Source organism: Stereum hirsutum (assembly GCF_000264905.1).
Source record: "Stereum hirsutum FP-91666 SS1 unplaced genomic scaffold STEHIscaffold_5, whole genome shotgun sequence".
NCBI lineage: Eukaryota > Fungi > Basidiomycota > Agaricomycetes > Russulales > Stereaceae > Stereum > Stereum hirsutum.
The window spans coordinates 188,120-212,464 of record NW_006763135.1 but is presented as its reverse complement, the minus strand read 5'-3'; the positions used below and the strand labels follow the sequence as shown (position 1 = coordinate 212,464).

Genomic DNA, 24,345 nt, shown 5'->3' with positions numbered 1-24,345 from the left:
GTATCATGTAGAAGAAGTCATTCTGACTTCATGCCTGACCTCATGCTTCGTGCTCCTGAACGGAGGCATTTTTGTTTCCGTGTTCTGCTGGGCATTCCGGCCATCAGACTCCCGACCACTGCTCGGGCAGCCGAGCTGTCACCCTGAAACAATATCGGTCGACATCGCTAACAAGCACAGTCGTTCTATCCCCTCAGCTCTCATCGCCCCACCCTCACAATTCTTAGCCAGGACGTCTTTCGCCTGGCTTTGCACTAGCATTGTGACACCTGGGCTTTTCTTTCCTGGAAAGGCCTACACTTTGATATGACTGAGCACATCCTGGTGTCTTTGCGGACCTATTGACCATATGGCCCTTGCCCTGACTCGGGGCTGTCAACAACTGACTCGGGACTTCTATCAGAAGTTCGGATGAGGAACTCTCCGTTACCCCTCGATCCTCCTTGCGGGCTTTCTATCTCTGAATATCTAGGTCCATCACTTTCTCGGGTTGTCAAGCTACGATCTTTAGTTCCGAGCGTTCCGACCAGTCATCGTGTCTTTGGAATTAGACTTCTGCGTGAGCGGGAGGCCATCCGCTGCTTCACATTCTAGACCCTCCGTCAGTCATTGGACAGAGGCCCTTTGGCCTAACATTGACGACTTGTCTTCCTTCCCGTTGCTCACCCTTGCTGTTCTCCTCAATGGCTGCTCCTCCTGGTATTCATCGTTTCCTTGTAGACGCTCATCGTATCTCAAGGGAGGCCCTTTTCATCGCCATGTCTCTGCCTAATGCCGATCGTACTGCTGTCGAACGCACAGTCCGTCAGCTGGACGCCATCCGTCGCGTTCTACTCAATCTCAACGACCCTTATACCACGGAAGATGAACGCCACACCCTGATCCACGCCACCACGGCTTTTATCCAGCCCCTTCAGCAATTTCTTGACGTTCCTCCCGCTCCTCCTTCCTATAACATACCCAGAATCTACACAGGTCGTCCAGGACGACCTCGTTTAGCTATAGATTTACCCCGAGCTCTGTGCTTGCATGCGCTAGGTGCATCCTGGGAGCGAGTCGCTCAGGCAATGGGTGTTGTTCGCCGCACGATATACTATCATCTTGAGCGGGCGGGCATTACCACCACAGAAGCCGTGTACAGTGATATTTCTGACGACGATTTGGACGAGCTTGTCGCGGAAATTTCACTCTCCCACCCATTCGACGGAGCAGGCATAATCCGGGGTCACCTTCTCACTCGTGGCCACAGACTTCCAATGCTACGCGTTCAAGAAAGTCTCAAACGCGTAGATCCGATTGGTGTTCTCACTCGGTATGTTACCTCCTTAGTTTTTACCTTCTTGCCTTCCTGTCAAGCTTCCTGTTCACTCGCTATATCTAAAGCTGGGCAGGCATCATTCGTCGTCGAGTATACCGTGTCCGCGGCGCTATGTCGCTTTGGCATCAAGACGGCAACGAGAAGCTTCTCCGATGGGGGTTCTACATTCATGGATGCGTCGATGGATTCAGTCGCCTCATTCTCTACTTGGCTCTGCGCCACAACAAGACGTCGCCAACCGTTCTTCAAGCTTTCCTCCAAGACGGTGTAGCAAAGCACGGGCGACCGAGTCGGGTTCGAGGGGATTATGGACGGGAGAATAATGGTATCGAGCGTTGGATGATTGAGCAATGGGGTGAAGCGCATCGCGCATACATTCGAGGCTGGTGAGCTTTCATTTATTATGGTTGCTCACTTCTCCAATTTCCTATGGCCACGTCTCCCTGTACTCACTTCCAATTAGGTCAATGCATAATGTACGCATGGAACGCGCATGGAGAGACGTCCGCAAGGGAACCATCGAGACCTACCGCAAGATCTTCGAATATCTCGAGGAGAATCATCTTTGGCAGCACGACAACGTCGTTCACAAGGTCTGCCTCATCCTTGTCTTCCACGACCGCATCCAGGAGTCGCTCAATCGCACCGCGCATGCCTGGAACCATCATCGTGTCCGTACCGAAGGGAACCTCAGCCCTGTCGCTCTTTTTGAGCTCAGCCGGGAGCGTGGGTTGCGCGAGGGCTGGTGGCAGTACGATCCTGGGGATCCTGTCGAAATCGCGAACAACCCGGAGTATGGCGTAGATGGTCAAGGACCGACACCACCTGAGGATGAGATGCGTGAGGAATGGGAGAGGGCTCACCGTCAGGATGTAGAAGCAGGGTTCGAGGTCGATGACGAGAAGGAAGAGATGTTGGAAGAGGCTCGTCGTCACTTACATGGACGCATCGATCTCACTCGCGATGACTTGAACTGGGGAATTGAGGTGTATCTTGAGGCGGTTACATTACTTACTGCTATTCTCAATGAAATGTGAATCAGTATGTCGTGCAAGATTTGGTGTGTGCCCTCAACATCCCAAGTGGTACGTCTAAGCTAGTAGTGTCATAGGTGAAAGTCATGCTATAATGGGAAATATTGCCGGAAGTTGCATTGTTTTATTTTTGAGACTCTCAATTCATGCAAACAACAATGTGTGCGCATCTGCAGCGATTTGTCGTAGACGCGAGACATCGTAGAAATTGAACAAGGATATTCATCTTGGACACCTCCGGCATATTCCGGTGGAACGTGTCACTGCTTAGTCGGCGGATATAAATTGTTTCATTGTTTCATCTTGAGCAGCTGGGCTGTTCTCTGAAGACTCACCACAGCAGGCATACTTCTCCAGGCTGTCGCTGTGGTGAGGATATTCTTCTTGGCAATGCGTGTCATACTTGAGCAATATGACATTCCGAATACGACGTTGCGGTGCTCATCACCATTAAGAATTTGCCGTACCCACGCACTTAGCCCTCTAGCGAGACTCCAGCTGCAGACACCGGCCACAAAATGGGACATTAGTCAGTCAGTACTTTGTTTGACCTCTTTCTTTTTACCCAGTCTGACTCATTACAATGTCGGCTATTACCTCCCTGGAACGTTATATTTGTCGCTCAAGCATAGCTCCTCAGGACTCGTCGTCAGCTGGAGTGTGTGTGGCCCAGACACCCTCCACACATCTATGCCATTACTCGGTCAGTTCTTCGTCTTTCTTCTTTATCGTAAATGACTTCCAACGACGCTACGTGATATGCTCAAGCATAGCTCTGTGGAACGAATTACTAGCTGTGGGGTATGTGGCCCAGATACCCTCCACAGAATGTCTCACTACTCAGTCAGTAGTTCGTTTTATCTCTTTATTTCTACCCAATCTGACTCATTATTATGTCGGTCAATGCCTCCCGAGAACGCTCCGTGATCCGTCCAAGCGTAACTCTGCAGGACAAATAATTAGCTGTGGGGTATGTGGCCCAGACACCCTCCACAAAATGTCTCACTATTCGGTCGGTAGTCTGTTTTATATCTTTGTTTCTACCCAATCTGACTCATTGATATGTCTATCAACTCCTCCAGAGAACGCTTCGTGATACGTCCAAGCATAACTCTGCCGGAAAAATAATCAGCTGTGGGATATGTGGCCCAAACACCCTCCACAGATATATGTCATTACTCTGTCAATACTTCGTTTTATTTCTTTTCGTCTACCCAGTCTGACGCAATAATATGTTCGTTATTTACCCCCGGGAACGACACGCGATGCGTTCAAGCATAGCTCTGTGGAATGAGTTACTAGCTGTGGGGTGTGTGGCCCAGACACCCTCTACACAATGTCTCACTACTCGGTCAGTTATTTGTTCTACTTCTTTGTTTTCACCCAATCTTACTCATTGTTATGTCTGTCAATGCCTCCCGAAAACGCTCCGTGATCCGTCCAAGCCTAACTCGGCAGGACGAGTAATTAGTTGTGGGGTATGTGGCCCAGATACCCTCCACAAAATGTCTCATTACTCGGTCAGTACTTTGTTTTATCTCTTTTTTTCCACTCAGTCTGACTCATTGATATGTCTGTCAATGTCTCCCAACAACGCTTTATGATACGTCCAAGCCCCACTTGGCAGGACGAAGAATTAGCTGTGGGGTATGTGGTCCAGACACCCTCCCCAGATATATGTCACTACTCGGTCGGTTCTTCATTTCGTCTCTTTCCTTTTATCCAGTCTGACTCTTCAATATGATCGTCATTGCCTTCCGATAACGCTACGCGATGTGTTCAAGCATAGCTCTGTGGAATGAGTTACTGGCTGTGGGGTGTGTGGCCCAGACACACCACACAATATTTATCACTACTCGGTAAGTACTTCGTTTTCTCTCTCTGTTTCTACCCAGGTTCAGTCTTTGATATGTTTGTTTTTGCCTCCCGGAAACGTTTTGTAATCTGTCGAAGCGTAGCCCTTCAGGATCCACGCGAATCGATCGGGATGGAGGGAGGATCGGATGGGATGATGTAACGAAAAAGATGACAAAAAAGAGGAAAAGACGCACTGAGTGAATGTTTCGAGGTGATGAGGAGTTGTCAGGCGTGAGTGCACCGATGAAGATGATGCAGCCGTTCAATTTCAGTGTGAGCGTGTACAGCGGCGTCGCAGGTTCCTCCAGGGGCGCCCACTGTCAAAAAACCTCAGATAGGGGAACGAGGAACGACCAATCAAATAACACACCGTAGTCCAGGGAACCTCCCCGATTTTAAAAAACTTATCATACCCACGTCGCCACGATCCTATACTCGGTCCTCGACAAAAAAAAGCTATGTCCGAGCCGAAGCGCGTTTCCGCCTCGCCCTTGAGCACACGAATCGCACCATCTGCACCTCGCCCGCCGTGACATGTTCCGTTGAGTCTCTCAAAGACGGGATGGACTTCACTGGATCCGTGGCCCAAGCGCACCGCGACATAGAAGCCCGCTCGGTGTACGAGTTCATGTGTGCCAAGATGGAGGTGCTATTGAGCGAGGCAGCTGTAGAATGGATCGAACTGTACGAGGTGATGTATGTGGGTGGATCGCTTCGTCGCCTGAGTTGGGTGAGACCAATGGGAGGGGAGCGCGGCTAGTGAGTACGACCTAGTGACGACGGTCTTGACGTTTACGAAGAAAATAATTGTGGGCGGTTGTGTTGGCAATCCAAGAACCATGACCAACAGGGGGTGTGCAAACAGCTTTGAGCTCCGTGAGGGTGATTCGAGGCTGTGGGAGAACTCGACAGCTGTCGACGGAGAGTCCGCAGATGAGAACGTTCGGAATATCGGCCCAGGCGGATGATAGCCCTTGCTGTACTCAAGAAGGTTCAAGGCCGGTGAAGACAAAGTTTCCGGAGGGGTGTCTCGAGAAGAGTTACAAGAAAGAAGGGCCAGATCAACAATGTGTATCGAGAGTTGAGGAGAAAAGCGAGCAAAGAGGGTTAGTAATCCTAGAATCAAGAGTAGGGTGCTTTGTATGCGCAGTTTGTTCAGCTGATAGTGAGGCGATACAAACCATGAAATGGACTTGCGATGCATAAACGAGTTGGTCGGTGCTGGTTCAAGTTGAAGAGGTACGAGAACAACTTCACGAAAGAAAGCCGCCGATGACGAGCCGGTGCCACATGTGGCACTGTCCTGGACCCCCACACAGAACTGATCACACAATTTTTCGCGTCTTCCACAAATTCATGAGCTTTGGCAAAATGAAAGAGTCAAGTTGATGCAACAATCCTGGGTGGTGAGAAGCTGACTTACAGCTGTGCATAATATAATACATTGCATGTTGCGGACGGAATGTCACTGAGGTGACGTCCGTGACAGACACGTCTGGTCACAGGCTGTGTTTCGTCGCGTCGGTTTCTGGCTTGTCTTGAACGCGACTTGTCACCTCTGTCGCTTCCCGGATGCCTGAGTTTCGAGAATCCTGGCTTGCTGTTATGTATCTACGCTGGGCTATGGAACAGTACGAGGATATGGACTGGTCCGTCCGCGATGTCTGGTACGACGCCGTTGGTTCTGGGAAATCCAAATCCAAAAAGCCAAAAAAGCCGAAAAATCGCCCACTTCCTGGAACTCCTCATGCTCAAGGGCTTGTAGATAGACTCACACCTCAGTCTCCGGAGGCAAAGCGAGGGACGCAAGGTATTCAGACACCTCTTTGGCCTACTATGTGGGATCGGACACGCCCAGATTGTCCTACTATGCAATCTCTTCAGCTCAAGGGCGCATACGAAACGGCCCGCACAGCTGTACTTGATCTTGGGCCTTTGTGGATGCAGGTAGGATGGCTGTTATATCTGATCGAGTCTCCTATTACTCTAGCTCAATGTCTGCTACAACTAATTGTAGCTTCAATGGCTGACACACACGTCTATTCAAGTCTATCCCATCGCATACTGGACCCAATCTATCAAGCCTTGTACTGCTGAAGTGAGTCTTCGATTTTCTTCCCAAATATACATCACCGGGAAAGTTGACTCTGTTCTGAACAGGAACGTAATAATCGAATTGCTATCGCTTTCGAGTTCGACCTATGTGTTGTTGCCTTTGTCAGCTACGACAACATGTTCCAGGTCAGTTTATTATCTCAAGACAGAGAGTATCCATTCCGAGTGAACAATTCATAGGTGGAGTGGGCTTCCACTCGAGATGGTCTTCGTGCACGGCATGTACACGTTCTCGATGACTGGACGGGTTTTCTCCAGTTTGTCGCAGATTGGTACGAAGAACGGATCGACAACCCATTCAACAAACTCGTAACATTGCTCGTGAATGTATTGAAGGACGATTGGTCCGTTGGGATAGGAGTCTATACTGTCGCAGAGATCTTATTTCTCAGTGGTGTGTACCTCAAAGGCTCAAATCACTTCCGGTGTGCTTACGCCGGGCCTGAATCTCCCTCCAGGCATCTCACCATTTCTCACTGAGAAGGAACTTACCCCGTCTAGATTGGCTCGCGCCTGTGAAAGTACCTATCAGTACGGTCTGACCACGAAGGGTGTGATATGGTATGGCCTTCTTGGTTTTCATTCGATCTCAATCCTCAACGTCACGCCACGGTCTCTTTTTCAGGAAAGACGTGGTACTTCCAACCCTGCATGACACCATGATCGCGCCAACTGATGAACAGCGGCTGAACTACGCTTACCATCTATACGTCTATGGAAAGGAAAAAACATATATGCCTTCCCGGATGGCAACATTACTTGATAGATATGAGGTGCAATTTCCACTCTGATTCTGGGGTTATCTGGTGGTTGCGGATGAATTTCTGACTATCTTTTTCTGAGGAAGGCTTTTGTTTCGTCTTCAGCCGAGGGCGCTATCCCTATGGCACTGCCCGCTGATATATTCGAACCCACCTACATCGCCGACGCTCTGAGCACGCCTGGCCACCTGGGCCACCTTGTATTCGGACGGGATAAGTGGCGGTCACTCGCTCCTTCTGGGTGGGATGACTGTGCACCAGATGATCCTCTCACTGCTATGTTTCGTCGGAGAGGTCTGCCATTCATTCACTGTGCTGTTTATTTTATACTGAGACTATGGTCAACAGGAATGTTGGATGTCGAGACAAACCTAGATAGCAGCTTATACGGTGTCATGCGTCTACGCGCGGAAGACATGCGTATACGTGTTCGTCCAACTTTCACATACAAGTGTAGTGGCGACCTTGTATGGACTGTTCAACATGCTCCTCCTCCGCGACCAAATATTTTTCCGTGCGCAGAAATTCCATGATTGGACATACTGATTCGAGCTTAATGATAGCTTCTCAGAATGACCAAAATCTATGAAGCTGATGATGGCCAGCGTAACGCCCAGATCTTTCACAAGAGGGTGTTAGAGTCCATGCAGGTTGCCATTGGTCCTCTCGAATTCTGCGCGAATGCTAGACTGGTCAAGTCAATTGATGGGCGCAGGACGTAGTACGTATTCTGCCCCATTGCCTTCTGATACTGATATATAACTAGCTTACTATCCGTTCACAGTGTTCTCCCTTGCCGGGTTGACCCTTTGGCCCCAGCTCATCTCACCGATCGCAACTTGAAGAGTCTTGCCCGGAAGGGATTCGACGTCAAGTTTCCGGACAAACCTGAGCTAAATGATGATGCTAGAAAGCGTCGTGATAAGCTTGTCGACCATGCACATAAAGCAAGAAGACGTGCCACTGAAGGTGAACTGATAGTGCATATGACTGCTTCGTTTACTGATGTTACGTTTCTGTCTGTTGTTTTTTAGCATTACCATTACCCATTGAACCTACTTCTTCATCCTCCACCCCGTCATCCCCTCCTCCCTCTGAGGTACGCAAGAAACGCAGTTATCAGAGAGCAGACCTGGTTATTCTAGGACAAGACGGCATGATGATCCCTTCTCCAGAGAAGAAAACACGAAGGATCTCGAAGGGAACAGGCATTGGTTGGGATATGAAGAAACATCCATCATTGCCTTCACGTAGAGGTTGATTCTTTCTCAACTTTGTACTTTCTGAACCCCTTTTATGCAATCAACATGAATGGGATCATGCTCAAGCACAAAAAAAGAGTGTTGAGAATGGTGTGATACGAAACAAATAAGAAGTTATGTGAACCAACCGTCTATAGCTGAAGTCCGACTACAAACCGTGGCTCGTACAGTTGACTAGTCCAGATGACTGAGTTATTGCTAGCATTAAACATGCTCCAATTTTTTCGGACCACTGAGCAAAGTGGTAGCTAAGAAGGTCCTTTCTTCGGGAAAATCACTTTCTTGGCCATAGTGTTGATTCCTCCGGCTGTCACTCGAGTGTACATACCTGATACAGGCTACTGCTACTGGATACTTACCAAGACCAGTACAATATTTTGGTGCTGCTTTCACTCATGTACACAGTCTTTCAAATATTTAGACACAACCTCAGGAACGCTGGTTCACATGTGAGTGGTTCATGAGAACAGATAATATCTGTACCCAATGCTACATTGCAGTACTACTGGATGTCTGATATGTTATGACCTGGCAGAGTATAAGATAGTTACGTACACGTCCCCAACACCTGCCTTGAATGTTTCTAGCACTCTCTATGTCTTAAGAGACGAGGAGAAACATCCTGGATAGATATGTTATGAGTACTGATGGATTTTGACGACTTTACGAGCCAGGTATCTGATAATATAATTTCACACGTTGGAATCCAATTATGAACACGACAATATGAGCCTCCACAAATTTTTATAATTTTTCTACTATTTTATTTATGGCTGACTGTCTTGGAGGAGCGAAGACTCGAACTCAGAGAACGGGCTGTTCCGGTCGGAGAACAAGCCTCACCTGCCTAGAATGGGAAGCCGGTGGCTGAGCCGGGTCCACAGCCACTTCAGCTACAGGACTCCAAGCTACCTCGGAGACTGCAAAGAGTTTTAGGTGTGGTTTCTCATTACTAACAGGCCTATATCAGGTTCAGCTCCATAGAGATCGTTCATGTCTATGAGATTGTAGAGTAGGACTATTGCATGAGAAGCACTCCCAAAATTGCCACAGGTCGAGACTTGTGGGCGCTGGCATCACATTACGGTGCCGGGTAGACTGGATTTGGTGGTGTAAAGAAGACATAGTGTACATTTCCGCTCTATGTGAAACATTCTTAGCCTGCCCTAACAGCACGATGACTAGAACGGAATCTTGCACTAAATGCAACAGAAAGTATCCGGAACACAAGATCAGGTCACTGCTTTTCGAGACTACATCTCTCCCATCGAGCACGGCGAATAGCACGGGCGGCATAAGACGGTACTCTATGAACCACACTCTAGGAAAATCTGCCTGCGGAGAAGCGATCCAAACAAAAGTCAACGTTCATCATAACCGCCCAGCCGTTCTCGCTATCACGATAGCAGATTTCACGGTGATTACGAGTACCATGAAGGTCGACTATGGTGGCAGGAAGACAAAGTATAGACTCGCCGGAGTCGTCTATCACGGAACCTATCACTTCACAGCGCGATTGATAGACAAAAATTCGAATACATGGTGTCATGATGGCATGACTAACGCTGGGAAATGTATTCCAGCTGGGAAAGTGAAAGACGTACCGGACATGTCTGTACTTGAAGGGAGGGTTGCCTGCCTAGCCATATATACATCCCTGTGATAGTATGGATAGTAGCATTATTCTGCTCTGTGTAGTGAATCGAAAAACTAATGCTCACCTGTTCAAGGAACAGACGATGCAAAATGATGAGCACGAGAGTGTATGTGCATATTCAAAGTGCAAGGGCAAGTCACAGTAGTTTGACAGTAGTTGTGCAAGAGGAGCGACATTGCATGGTCAGTGGCCGAGGACATGTTAGGTTTCATGATATGTCCACAAGCTGCGAAAGAACCGAGCACTGTGCAAGAGCCTTCAACGTTATTCTGAGTATAACATCTCTGAAGCCTTCGATCTGAGCGTCTCCAGGTAGTCATGCATGAAAAGGGTGTGATATGAACATACACTAGTCATCGGAGACCGCGAAGGATGGGCAGACCGATGGAGGTGGTGGAGGGAAAGGTTAAGCATAAAGAACATGGGAACAAGTATCATAGTGTGGGGCATCGCAGGCGTTTGTATAGCAAGGCGCCACAAATAGCACTGCTAGAATGACGCACAATGCACCTTTCTTTGCGGAGGGAGGCATACCTTGGGTCATTCCGACAGTAGCAGTATTATACATCAGTCAGGTGCAGACACTAGTGCAACTTGACTTCTGTTTTGGTCCTGAATTCGTCGGCAGTGCTGCAACAAACCAGAGGTTTAGATGACAGTCTTAGCAGTCGTGAATGTACGCAAATTGCAGATGTTAAACCAACTGCTTACATATCAGACCATAGAGGTTCAAAACGTAAGACCCGTTACGTTTCTTGGCGGGGAAAAGTTAGCTGAAAAGTAACTTTATTCAGACTCGTTCAAAACGAGCTGTAGATGACTTTCCATGAGCCACAAAATCAGGAAGGCAAACGGTTGCAGTGTTCAGGCGAACTGAAATGATCAGGACTAGCAGCTCACAGTCTGGGTCCCAAGTATGGTATGCAGCAACAGAGTACCCATAGACCTCACTAGAAAGACCGCTTTCAGGGATACTCAGTGATAGACTCCTGCTAGCGTGAGCCGATACGACACGTTGACAAGACCAGGAGATCTCGCCACAGTGATAAGTTGGCAATGCTGGGAGACGCCGGCGGAACACGGCAAGTCATCAAAGCTGCTCTCGTTCATCTATCAACTTCGAGTTTATTGTCGATATACGTGGCCGTCCTATAAGTCGTTAGCGAGAACAAATGACTGCCTGAAATGGTCGAGGGGAATCGGGTGTTGGTCGGGTATAGTCGTCCCAATGTACAAATCACATCAAGTTAGCTTTTGTTATTTTTCACTGATTGAAAATGATGATACGCACATATGTACAGGTTCTCATTGAAAGTACATAAACGCGAAGTCCTGTACAAAATCATCAGTGTTATTGTTTTGGAGGTGTCGCGTTCCGCGGCGGCATTCTCCGGACCGGTGCCACCAGTGACCACGAATATCCTCTAGCATTTTATGCAGAACCTCGCGGCTACGTAGAATGCAAGAGAATGACAGCAAGTACTCATATCAGTTCATTGAGCTCATGAAAAATGAGATAATGTAACTCCCTGGGGCCGTCACTCATACAAGTGGCTGAATACTTGGGATCGGGATCTCACTGCCAGCAGCACTAATCTGATCTCCGTCCAAAGTCATTTCCGTTACTTACTAGTGTCAACCCTCAATCCGCTGTTCATGCATCGCTGAAAGGTATTACGAACGGTGTTGGTAGAAAGCGACGGAAATAACATAATTTTCAATGTCAGCTTTTACATGGTACAATTCAACTCTCGGAATCCTGAAATATCTCCGAGGGCTGACTACGCCACACCTTCGCCACACTTTGTCTCCTACGCCATGCTCAAAATCTCGGACAAATGTTGATGATCTTGGTGATTTCCTCGCATAGGTTGGTCCAGGCGACACCGTATTGATGATTCTTGTCCGGGTGATAAACCTAAAATCCGAGCGGTTGTCAAGATGGAGGCTGACGGACTGGGATTCGACTGGGAAAGCACAACCAGATGGGTACGTACCAGTAGGAATGCTTTGCGCTGCTGGTGGTAGGTCTGTCGTTGAATTACAACAGAATCCAAGTGATTCGTCACATCAAAGTGTGGCAAATCGTTGAGCAAGGTCCTGACCAATTGCGGCCACCTCATCCGGTTCTTCGATCGAGGGCTCAAGCGATCCATGGCCGATGTGACCCGAGTGGTGTAAGTCGTAAGAAGAGTGGAAGAGGGAAATATGGGAAAATTAGGAGATGCTGTGGAGGTTGAGGAAGCAGAAGATGATGGTATAGAAGACGACGGGATGAAAGAGGAAGGTATGGAGGAGGACGGCGTAGAAGAGGACGGCGTAGAAGATGAAGGCGTGAAAGTAAATGAATAGGGCCTGGACTGTGAGGGTATCGAAGATGGTGGTGTTGAAGCGGACGAAGCCGAAAGGTTGGAGGTAGATGATGCTGAAGAGCTGGGTTGATTGGGCGGAGGTGGCGCAGAGGAGGGTGTTGACGCTGGATCAGGAGGACCAGACGTTCTGGTAGGACTGGAGTTAGATGACGCGAAATAGGTGTAAATTGAGTTGGTAGTACGCACGACGAAGCGGTGTGAGATGTCGCAGAAGTTGATTGGGACGTCTTGGATGCCTTTGCCGGCGGTGAATGGTTTCCGTCGTCGAACACCTCCTCGGACTGATCACGAGTGCGTTTCTGACCAGTGGAAGCTGAGCTTGACGCAGATGAAGACTGAGCAGAGGGTCTGACTGGTATGGGACGAGGTTTGGGCTTCCGCTGTGATGACGTAGGCGGAGCTGTAGAGGATGGAGGAGGGGGAGCATCGGACGTGGTGTGGTTAGAAGTGGGATTTCTCGAAGGTATGGGAATAGAGTCAAAAGCACGACGGTGTTCCGGGGAAAGGTTCTTCTTCATCCTCTCCAACAAGCTCTGAATACGTTCCATTTGACTACGTTTGGGCAAAGGCGAGGACGAAGAGCTGCTTGGTATCTTATGTTTACCCATGTCCACTGTTTCAAAGAAATTAGTCATTGAGGCCACCCACTCGAAGACCTTCTGGCCCGTTAACTCGCCTTCTGGAAAAGGAGGTGGCTCACGACTCAGGATGTCTTTGAGATAGTCAGAATGAGGTCTCAAATCAGGTGTCGAACGAAAATTGACATACCATCCAGCTCATCCTCGTTCCCCATATCCTCTAGTTCCGAACGCGAAGGAAGAGGAACATCATCGTTACCGGTTTGAGAGGTCTTCCCGGTACCAGGTTGTTCGTGAGGGCGCTCATCATCGTCCGAAGCGAGGAACAGACTAAAACGAAGCTCGATAGATTCAATGAAATGCTACTGGGTACAAAAACACGTATACCTACGGATCCCTCGCCGTGCCTTCACCAGTAAACACAGGAGCTGACTTCTTCGCCTTCCGGGACTTTTTCTTCGGGCCAGAGGTCTCGTTTGAGAGCGGAGTTGCTTGGAACGTCTGCCTCGTGTTGTAACGAGTCTGGCGGTCGGACGCAGAAGCAGAGGAAGGCTGTCATTGATGTATGTGAATAAAAGTGGATAACACAAGCAACGTGGAGAGGAAAGCGAAAGAAGAAGGCTCACCTGCTCGGCTCCGTCTGTTGTGTGGGCGTTCATGAACTTTGAAGATCCCTGAGTCTTCTTGCCATGCTGTCGGAATGTCAGTAAGATCACGAGCAGACTATCAGTGTGTGATAAACCAGAACACGTACCGACTTGCTCATTAGATTGAGCTTCCCAGTGGCCTCCTCACAGAACTTCGCCAGTACGGAGCGCATAGCGTCATGACTGCCTTGAAAGGTGGGTGGAAGATCGAAGAGGCGTTTGAAGATCACCTCCGTCAAGAGGCGAGACATCCCCCATACTCCGATGAAGAAGTTTTCGGAGGTCATGGTGTACCGGTCATCGGAAGACCCAAAGTCTTCTGCTAAGGCCTGCGCTACTTCCTCCGGCTTTGACGAATCGAGGAGGAACACAACATGAAGCTTGCGCCAATCGTACTCGGATGCAATCTGTGGGAGAGTCAGCCTCATAGAGTAATATTAAAGAATGTGGCGAGACGTACCTGGAGCTCACGCTTCTTGTCACACTGGGCAACCGCTCTAGCAAACAGACGAATGGCGGGAATCGAATACACGTCGGGTGAGGGGCTTGTGGGACAGCGGTAAAAGTTGCGGACAAGACCATAAATTGATTTGGAGATTTCGCCCAGTGTTGTGCGATATTGCTTCCAGACGTCATGAGAGGGGAAGGTAACTGTCGGGAGGAAGGTATAGACGTAGGAAAGACCTTCCGCAATCTCGTGTAGACCATGAGGGCCGAACTTGGTAGTTGCAGCGGTAACCTCGTCGGAGGAGAATGTCGGTAGTTCAGCAGCAAGCGTCTTGAGGAAGTCGATCGAGTCGATGAACGGAACGATAAAGCTGTTCCAAAAAATCAATTCGTCGAGCGCTACAGAAGAGGTCATCAGCATAGGCAGATGTAAGCTGAATATGAGAGACGCACATGTGCTAGCTGTGGTTTCGCCATAATAGACGGAGTGGGCCGCCTTCATAGCTTTCATCGAAGCCAGAGCAGGACCATACATTGCGTGAGGGATGGAAGGCCACTATGTGTATTGAAATTTTGAGTCATGCACCGTACTACGAAGCGAGAAAGGATCACACATACCATGCCAGAATTACGAGGTCGAGGTTCTACAACATTCCCAAGGAGGTATAGCGCCCAGGACTGTTGCCAGGCCAGTACGGTAGTGGAAGGCCCTGAAGCAGAGGCGGGCGTGTTGGAATTAGCAGACATTGAGGGTGATTCTGTCGCGGTGTCGGACGTTGACGGGCCCTTGTCCGTACGAGGGCGCTGATAGAAGACAAATAGAGCATGAGATGGCGAGGTAGAAAGGATACGAGACATGGAACACGAACCTTTGGCGGAGGCATGATGTCAGTAAGGTCACCATTCGACTCTTCCCCCTTGTTGCTCCCCTCGCCGACAGGATCCTCGACCCCTCCAGTGTCAGACGGCAATACGGACGCATCCTCTTCCTCACACTCTTCCTCATCCCCATCCTCATCGTCGTCGTCGTCGTCGTCGTCCGTCTCATCCTCCGAGTCATCATCACTACCTAAGGCGTCCGCGATATCTCCCCGGCCTTGAGGAAGGGCGATGAGAACAAGGTTCTTGAAGGCGGTTTTTGCGTTTCGAACGGCGCTTGCGGCAGCAAGTCTAATATATAAAATGAAGATATAAGGCTTTGGAAAAAGGGTGAATAAAACGTGTCTACACACCGTCGAAGTTGACTCAGATCGAGTTGACGAGTTTGAGGGTAGGGTTTCAGAAGGGGTGCAACACCGCGCTTGATCTTGCGAGGGAAAAGAGGAACCCAAGCCGCAAAGGGGAGGTTAGGGTCGTTTGGGTGAGTGGAATGGGCCTCGTCGCAAGCGTCGGCGGATTCACAGAGTTCGGGGACATGGCGGAAGAGGGTGGTGATTTTTTCGGATATATTTTCGGCAGAGTCATCGGAGAAGATCTTGACGGTCTTGACGAGTTCGAGACTGTCTAGCCGGACGAGGCTGGGAAAGGATGTGAGAAAATAATAACAACCATTTCAAAGGAACGTCAGGAGGTGGATCCGATCATGAAAGATGAGCACGAATAACGAGAAGAGATATCGACCAAGACAAGTCATGAGAGTCGAAAGGTTTCATGTAGTACGAACACAGAGGGTATGTTGAAGAAAAAAGAGAGTCGAGAAGATGTGGTGAGGATGCCACTCACCCGTCAGCTTTCGGAAGACGACAGTAACCTCCGTGCACGGCGGCCGTGTTGGGAAGGAGGGCGATGGTGAACTCGACCGTATCTCCAGCCTTCGAGGACAAGGATTTCGCACCGCTGACATCTTGACCGCCCAACGACTTCTTCGACTTGCGGGAACCCTTGGGGCGTTTACGACCGTTAGTACTGGCTTCGGTAGCATTCTAGAAAACAGTGAGAGTCGGTTCTGACGAGGAAAGCAAGGTACGTACGTCGGTACTCGGATGAAAGTGATTCTGAAGCTTACTCTGAGGTTTGCCTTCTTTCTGAGCCATGGTGTTGTTGCCGATATCCTCGGAGCGACCGGCGGCACGAGCAGCGTAGGAGGGTATGGAAGTAGGCCGAGGATTGGTAGGAGCTGGATGAGGAGCAGCGTCCTGAGCCTGGTCGACGCGATCCGTTCGGACACTGGTATGCGTTTTGAAGACGTTCGGATCAAAGCCGAAGGCAGAGGAGGCAGGGGCCGTAGACGTAGAAGCCGTTGAAGAGTATGCTGGCGGGGTATAAACCGGGGGACGAGAACCGAAGAGAGTGCTTTGAGTGGGCGTAGGACCAGCGGTCTTCGGGAACTGCTGTGGCAGCACAGAAGACGAAATGGAACGGCATTAGTAATGAAAACGGAGGAGGATATGATGAGAGACGAATGATGTATAGATAACATAGTTCAGGGTTGTAAGGGAAGGTTGTGCGAATACTATTACGTACCGGAGCAGTATTCGCTTGCGGGGCAAAGTCGGACGCGGATGGACGCTGGAGAAGAAAGAAAGAATCAGATAGAGGTCAAGGACGATGGAGAAGCATGTGGAACAAACATTTGGTGCCGCTTTTTTCTTGTGGAAGATCGCGACGTGCGGACAGAACATGCACTTTGCCATGGGCAACGTGGCGGGATTCATGGCAAGCCCAATGTTGGTCGGGTCTTGAAGCGGCCAGAATCCGAAACAGATGTCCTTACAGTCGGCATGGGGGCAAGCACCTAAGTCGTCGGACGAGAGAGTCCAGTTGAGAACCTGAGCATCTGAGTACATATTGAGTGGGATAACTAGAGTGCAGCGGAGACAGAAGTCTGAAGCGATGTTGTGGGCGGCAGCGGAGACAAAAGTCTGAACGATCTCGCAGGGGTGAGCGGAGACAGAAGGCTGAAAGCGTTCGGGTCGAACAAGAACCTTCCGAGATCTTGACTTAGGTTAGAAAAGGAGGACGAGGGGATGGTGAAAGATTTTTTCACGCTTATCTTCGAGCTAAACGGCCCGCGAAGCAGTAATATGACGCAGGGCAGATGAGCGTGATGTGGATTTGTGGCCTAGCGAATGGTGTTTCTCGAAGACGGTTGCTAGGAGAGTTTCCGGAGGTTAGCAAGGCCGATTACAATTTGTCAGTGAAATGACTTGGCTTGGACCGTACCTTGACCGTACCTGAGAAGGACACTAGTAAATGTATGTGATCTCAATGCAAACCAAGGCTCACAGATGAATGCGGGACTTGGAGTATGGTTCCCCAGCGGAGGACATTGTTGGTGGAATCCAGTAGACAGTGGACATCGCAATGGAAGGTTGATAGCGGCAAGTATCGGGAGAGGACGACAATTCAGTAGGCCAAAGGTAGAATATCATAATACCTGGTCGCCCCAAGATTACCCGATCGATCGAAAGCGGAAGCAAAATGCTGCTACACCAAGATCGCACACAGCTGTTGATTAAACCTCGTTCAAGATGCAATGCTGGAGTATCTGAGACAGGTGGAATCATCTCTGAATGAGAAGGTCGATGAAACAGACTGGGAGAGCCAAGATAGATAAACGAATACAGGGGTATCCCGACTCAGAAGTGTCACAGTTCACTAGCATGAGTAGCTAGATCGCTCCTCATGCCTGATTCAGACAACGGATCGAAGTCCAATCTTACGAGTTGAGCAGATTTCCTAGACAGGAGACTCGAGAATTCCTCCCAGCACGAATGAACTCAGACTGAAAACGGACTTTTTCAAGATGTACGTGTCCGAAGCAAGTTGAACTAGCGCGCTTCGGACAAAACCGGTGCGCATCGGAGAGATGTTGTGCACGTGCTCCTTTGAGGTGCGCGCACACATCGTTACAAGGTGTGGGCGTTCACAAAACGATGTGCGTGTATACAGTTGGAGGTGCGTACATACGGTTGGAGGTGCGTGCATACAGAATAAGGTGCGCGCGTCTTCTCGAAGTTGTGCGCATACAGGTGCTAGGTGCGCAACTTTTGCAAAAGTTGCGCGCATATTTGGCCCCAGAATTTTTGCACAATATATCGCCCATAGTCCACTGTAGACGCGATGAATTGCATACCTGACTCGCCTCCAGCGACACTGCCCGACGTTGAAGGTCGGGCCTCTGGATCCACCGTGGGACCAGGATTGGGCGACGAGGATCGACTTGATGGTCGGAATCGATTCACAAACCGCTTGAAGCCAGAAGGAGGCTTCTTGCTGCCTGTAGGATTTTTGTTTTTCGACTGAGACATAATGTGGTTGCGGTATGTACGAAAACTAGCAGAACAAAGTGATAGCGATAGTGACGGTTCAAGACAAGCTGCCTCGTGTTCAGGGTAGCGGGTCGTGTGGCTATTCGAGCCAGCGCCTTCCTTTCTCAGTGCCCAGCTCCCACCATCGAAGCGCTTTACCTTTGTCTCGGAATCGGCACCTTGAGACTTCTGGCCCTCATCAGTCCCGGTTCGACACATGCGATGCATTCGAGAGACTGCACTCAGAAAATGACACATAACATTGAAACATCCTGCGTAAAGTCGAGCAGCCCATGAGTCCAATCATCTCTCGCCTGTCATGTCCCACGCTGATATCGACACACACGACGAGATATTCGCTCTCAAAAGCCATCCTCGGCCAGATGAAATGAGACTTGCGACCGGGAGTACGCTGCTGTGGTAGCGAATGGCTTATATTCGTATACGGTTGTGGAATGGGGACAAGGGGGTCTTGAAGTTTCAGGATGAAAGGACGGACTGATCGCGAATGGTTGGAATATTTGGTGCGATGGTTACCGGGATATTAGTAGCTGGGATGGTGCAAGTGTGGCATCGAAGGGGAACGTCGAGCTCCGAGAAGTGCGCTTGCTACGCAATGTCATGTGGACTCCAATGACGCTGGGTCTATAATGGAGAAAAGATCAAAGGGATAAGATGGCGGACTGTAAGGGCATGAAGAGCACGCACCTTCTTGCATTGCTCCACGGGAGCTCAGACCCTCAAGCGGCTGTACGAAGGTATTCGGAGAAAGTGCTAGCCTTTGCCGAGTCTAACCAAACGGACGACAGGTGAGTATTTTTGGTCGAATTGTGCTTCCTCGCACAGTTCTCACTCACAGGCAAGAGGCGAGCGCGATTAACGTCGCTGAAGCGAGTGAATTTGGAGGGGAGGACGTCAGAGGTCCGAACAAAGCGAGCAAGTCGCCGTGAAGGGCGATAGTAGCAGGAGCGAGCGCGTCCGAGTGACACCTGAAAGTGCCCGAGACACAGCAGAGTGCAAGCTGTGTTTGAGAGGGATCCATATGCAAAAGACGTAGAACGACGCACCCCTGGAATCGTACGCAGCACCTGATTGGATGGTGCTCGCCTCTTGCTCGCAACTAATCATCCTCCATGCCTATAGTTCGCCAGGCCATCAACGGATAGAGTTCCGCACTAAGTTGCCCCGCCATCAAGCCAATTCACTTGCTCATTGCTCGTTGTCGAGATTGGCATCATCATCTAAGTTGTTCGGGCCATTCCTGCACCCAGATTACTGCAACGTAGCCGCTGGACTCCCTTCTCTTTCATTGGCCACGGTGCAGCGAGTAGACAGTAGCTCCATGACTGAGAAGGATTAGCAATATAAGTTTCGTTAATGAGGACCCAACAGCTGATGAAGGAGCGAAGAATGTGAGGTTCAACTGGTTCAAGGTGCAAGACAGTGAGGTTGGCGAGCGAGAGTGGCGTGAACTGTTTGTCGTTGTTTGGCCACAGTTTGTCGCCGTCCCGTGGAGGTCCGTGGCTGTCTGTGGCTCTCCGCGTTTCGCAAGTCCCTTTGGCGCACTGAGCTTTGAACCTGCTTTGAACCCCTGGTGGCCTGCCAATGTTGCTCCAAGCTTCTCGTATGAGAGAATAGCTTGTGTTTATGTTATACTGTATTAATGCTCGAGGAGGTCAGGGAATTGCCTCCTGTGGCCAACCCAAGATCAACACCGGTCTCCTGCCTTCAAGCTGAACGCTTCAAAGCGTCAGTCAAGGTGACCCTGGAATGATTGACTAGCTGCTTGTTCATTCTCTTCGAGTCTCTGCGCCCAAGTCTTGTATCTTATCCTACCGATACCCTAGACATGCAGGCAGTATGCTGTCCGTAGATGACTCGGATCGGTCTCCCCTAGCCTGGCCGATCTTTCATCACCCGACTCACTTAAAAATACACTCAGATGCTACGAATCTCTCTCGCTCTCCTTGATTGCATCAATAGTGCTATAGATACTACACTAGACAACACTACCAAATGGCCACCATCTTCGCTCGCACGTTCGACTACCGTGTTATCGGCGAGTTATCTGTCTTTATCTACATTTCGATAACTTCACTCATAGTAGCGACGTCGATGCTTTGTTTCGTAGGCGACGACAATGCTGGCCTGGTGGTATAATTTCAGTTGTACGGAATTTCTGGGATACGCATAGCTGATTTCGAGGTCGATGCAGTGACCAACGATCATATCGTCATGTTCCTAGTGCGTTGGGTTTTTTCTCGCATTGCTATCCTCATCTTATTTTGTTCCTCTCCTCTTGCAGAAAACATCGGTGCTGCCTCACGAACCCGATGTTCGGTGCTTGACATCCCACCATACCCCTAACCAGGATGCGTGGCCCTGCGATACCCGCTCTCCTGTGCGAACTGCCTACAGTCAGCACATTCGTCGGACGTGTTCTCACTTTTTCATTCAGAGGGGTAAAGTATCAGGTGGAACATCAGCTCTCAACTAGGCTTCATGGGATCGTAGGTCGAGGTTTGAATATGGCGTGTAATAGTCTCTTCTACCCGATCGTAACGATGCGGAATGGACGTGGAATGGACTGCCTCCATATTTCAAGGACTAGGAGAGCTCATTTTCTTCTCTGTTGCCGGTAAACTTGTCGCATTTGCCTCATCTTTGAAGCGGGGAAGGGCATGAACCGACTTGGCATGGCTCGAGCAGACGTCGAAGGCATGTTTTATTTGCCGTTTCTTTACAGTATCTCGTCGCTGGCTCAATCTGCTCGGACGTCACACCTCCTTTCATCCAGGCTTGGAACGAACAGGCTAGGCATATCCACGAACGTTAACGCAGTCTGCGCCGCATTGAAGTATCACCTGATGCTGACATTCCATAATATCAGTTCGGTGGCAAGAATACTGGCATCGTCAACGAATGTGCCATGATCGATGTCGAGACTAGGAAACGGGTCTACTCGGCAGCCTATCTCCAGCTCACTCGTGCGCGAGAGAACCTGGAGATCCTCAAGAAAGCTGAGGTACGGTCAATAGTTCCTATAACTCGGTATCGTACTGAAACCGAGGCATTCCCTAGTTCATCTTCGCAGCCTACGTTGATTGATTCAAAGATCTCACCTTACGGCCAGATCAGTTCCCAAACTTCAAAAAATCCAGAGTTTGCCGCCAAACAGGTAACGATCTAGTACGCTATGCCTTCGTATCACTCGCTCCCCGTTTACTGACCAGCGCTCTTCTATGTGAACTAGCGACTCGGCGAAAAGAGGCTGGTTGACAGCCACAGATTCGACGGCTGTCTTCAACCCTTTCCTTACAGCATTCATGATTGCTCGCAACGTCGGCAACGCTCATAGACTCTCGGCCATAGGGGACCTGAAAGCCGTGATAGCTGATGAGAGAACGATCACGCCCCTCCGGGAGAAGCAGTTCGACATCCAGACGAAGTGGCAGGAGAGTAACACGGTGGCACATACGGAGATGATCCTATATCTTGTTGTGATGACTGTTGTGCAGGTTTGTGAGATCATCCGCATGTGGCGTTGTGGAGTCCTCTGATATGTGATTGGGTTTTAGCGTCGTTTACAGAGGTAGCATTCAAGTGCGTCATTCGTCTATTTCTTGAGGCAACGTGGCCTTACCGTTTTACGCTAGCACATCAACTCCCTGGCGCATCCCTCAATCGACCCTAGATATCTCAGTAACGAATTTGGTGTACCTCGACGATTACCTCGGTTGCACTCAAGCTTACAAACGTCCCACTGCAGATCATACAGTACTATTATCCGCAGTCTACCAGATGATGGAGGAGCTCGACGATACTCGGCCTCCGAAAAACATGATAGAGCGCCACGTAGTTCCAAGAATCCCTCTCGCAGATCCTAGTCTGCTAGTCAGGTATGAACCTCTCGCTCTAGCCCCTAGTCACTGATCACCAACCATATATTGTACAGGTGCATTTCGCAAGCATCTACATAGGTACGTCGACGACGGTACTATATTCGCCACAAACTGATATGGACTATGTGCCTATCCCGCAGAGTATATCACACCTCATGGGTACGTCTGGTAGCTCCACATCTCCTCTTGTTGCTGACGCGCTAACGTCTCTTCAGGTACGGCCGTAAAGTCCGCTCGTAAACTGGGGACAAGCTAAGAACTCGCCTTTATCACTAGCTTCTGCCGATCATAACATTTGCGTCATTGATCTACGCCTTAAGGTTTTCGGGATTGTCAATGGTGACGTCTAATGCTGCGGTAGTTCTCCACCTGGGAATTACTTTGTCCTCATTCATTGATTCTTTTCGAAAGGCATTTGTATTGCTCACACTGGATATCAGGCTATGTCGGATTCTCTTTCTGTTGGGGGGTGAGAATCGGAGATGCCCTCTGCCCATAACATCTGTCCTTCCAATCAATGTGACCACAATATCGACCAAACCGGTTTGGCTCGACACCGTCGTGAGTTCCCCGCTGTCATTGACCAGCTCATCCCGTGACCTCCGCAGTCGCAACTGAGGCTCTCATCGCTCGCTGGCTTGCATCGTGCAATACATTCTCTAGCATTTCGGCGATCCTTTAGATGTCGGCGATGGAAACTTCAACGGCACCAATGGAGCTTCCGTCTTGGCCTGCCATGTGTTGTCTTCGCTAGCCGTTTTTGTTGCTTCGATACGTCAAGGCGCTCCCCGCAGTGCGGGCTCATTCTGATTTCTCTGGACAGGGTTGTGTCCAACATGTCGTAGGAAGGATCATTTCCCTCGATAGGATTGAAGATCTATCTACACTACCACAGAGGGCTCTATCTTCGTCACCGTACCGTCATCCTATTCGGAAGCCGAAATTGTGCACCTAAAATCAGCATTTCACTGACCACACTGGATCATGTGGCCGACTTAATTCCCAGTGGCGAGTAATAGCCATGGCGTATCTGTCGACACTTTGTTGTCTCCTGTGTGTTCTTTTCGATCATGGAATTGCGAGCGTTACGTGGACTTTTGGAGAGTGATTCATACCACTTGTGGTCGTACGGGGCGTTAGAGAGCCGTCTGTTTAGGTGCGATATAAAATACCGTGTATCTGCCCGTTGACAGCATCATCGTCTACTCACACCTCCTATCACCAGACAATATCCATGGTCATCGTCAAGATGGATAGTCTTGAGCCCCTTCGTGACACTGCCGATCCACTTCCCATATTGAACGAGCGAGCAGCCCAGATTCAGATCAACATCCAGTGGGCCGCCTCTTCCCGCGGGCCACCCCACCTTCCCTCGTGGACCGTCAGATGTCTTTGTAAGTTATTATCCCTCTGATATGCGCTGTCGTTTGACATTATATTGGATAGTGAACAACGTCGAGAGGGGCGTCGGTAATGGTGCCAGCAAGCAGACTGCCAAAAGAGCCGCGGCTCATCAGGCATTGTACACTATGGGGTGGATTAGAGGTGCGGTTTTATGGACGGACCCTATGTCTCAAATTGCATGCTTACTACTGCATCCAATAGGAGCGACGTCCACCTTTCAGCCAGGGCATGGCTATGTCCAGTCGCCGAATGTTCTCGCCAACGTCGCTGCAGACAAAGGGCTCCGACTCGATTGGTACATCTACAAGGTTGGCCCCGATCATTTGATTTCTTGGAGGGCTCAGTGTACAAGTAAGATCACTTCCACTCTCACTTTGTGGCGTTTCTCAAGGTGACTTTTGGTAGTTGATGGAGGGTTGAAAGGCGAAGGTCGCGGAGGAAGGCTCATCGAGGCTAAACGCCGCGCCGCCCGACAGGCTTTCCTTGCGATGGGTTGGGTAACTGCGGAAGAGGACGCTGTGTCCGAAGCCGGTTCAGAGGCTTCAGAAGGTTCATCTGCTGGAAGTACGACGGTAATTGCCTATCCTAGCTGAGCGGACAACACTTTTCTTGGAGACGCATCGCTTTTTCGTATGCATCAGCATTACGGAAAAACTCTCGGCGACTCAAAACGCTACGAACGTGAACGACCTGCACTGTGGTATTGACTACAGTTGTGGTGTATCTCGTGCATTTCAGGAT

The 24,345-nt window shown here is 49.7% G+C and overlaps 5 protein-coding genes across 5 annotated transcripts; 4 read left to right on the top strand and 1 right to left on the bottom strand.

Annotated features, from left to right (window-relative positions):
- Positions 1-4,771: 4,771 nt before the first annotated feature.
- Positions 4,772-5,177, top strand: STEHIDRAFT_109658 (uncharacterized protein; the record flags this gene model as incomplete). The annotated part of the gene is made up of 2 exons (XM_007302481.1): positions 4,772-4,909; positions 5,010-5,177. The coding sequence occupies 2 exons, from the start codon at positions 4,772-4,774 to the stop codon at positions 5,175-5,177; spliced, it is 306 nt and encodes a 101-aa protein (XP_007302543.1).
- An 852-nt stretch (positions 5,178-6,029) lies between these two features.
- Positions 6,030-7,920, top strand: STEHIDRAFT_146004 (uncharacterized protein; the record flags this gene model as incomplete). Its single annotated transcript, XM_007302480.1, has 10 exons — positions 6,030-6,156; positions 6,227-6,307; positions 6,370-6,450; positions 6,505-6,718; positions 6,783-6,885; positions 6,950-7,097; positions 7,172-7,379; positions 7,434-7,599; positions 7,657-7,806; positions 7,870-7,920. Coding segments are annotated over exons 1-10 (1,311 nt in total), but the record flags the coding sequence as incomplete, so codon positions are not given.
- A 1,859-nt stretch (positions 7,921-9,779) lies between these two features.
- STEHIDRAFT_54710 (uncharacterized protein) lies at positions 9,780-10,010 on the top strand (the record flags this gene model as incomplete). Its single annotated transcript, XM_007302281.1, has 1 exon — positions 9,780-10,010. The coding sequence occupies one exon, from the start codon at positions 9,780-9,782 to the stop codon at positions 10,008-10,010; it is 231 nt and encodes a 76-aa protein (XP_007302343.1).
- Positions 10,011-11,826: 1,816 nt separating this feature from the next.
- Positions 11,827-18,298, bottom strand: STEHIDRAFT_155147 (uncharacterized protein; the record flags this gene model as incomplete). Its single annotated transcript, XM_007302479.1, has 17 exons — positions 11,827-11,922; positions 12,002-12,503; positions 12,563-13,088; positions 13,145-13,284; positions 13,346-13,506; positions 13,581-13,646; positions 13,709-14,008; positions 14,062-14,447; positions 14,502-14,604; positions 14,667-14,852; positions 14,918-15,218; positions 15,281-15,565; positions 15,771-15,970; positions 16,019-16,378; positions 16,512-16,556; positions 16,619-16,824; positions 18,124-18,298. The coding sequence occupies 17 exons, from the start codon at positions 18,296-18,298 to the stop codon at positions 11,827-11,829; spliced, it is 4,038 nt and encodes a 1,345-aa protein (XP_007302541.1).
- A 675-nt stretch (positions 18,299-18,973) lies between these two features.
- On the top strand, positions 18,974-24,197 carry STEHIDRAFT_155146 (uncharacterized protein; the record flags this gene model as incomplete). The annotated part of the gene is made up of 14 exons (XM_007302478.1): positions 18,974-19,107; positions 19,158-19,212; positions 21,189-21,323; positions 21,393-21,487; positions 21,552-21,820; positions 21,877-21,901; positions 21,955-22,192; positions 22,254-22,278; positions 22,341-22,359; positions 22,416-22,428; positions 23,426-23,594; positions 23,647-23,745; positions 23,806-23,955; positions 24,010-24,197. 14 exons carry the CDS (start codon positions 18,974-18,976, stop codon positions 24,195-24,197), a joined length of 1,614 nt encoding a protein of 537 aa, XP_007302540.1.
- Positions 24,198-24,345: the final 148 nt, after the last annotated feature.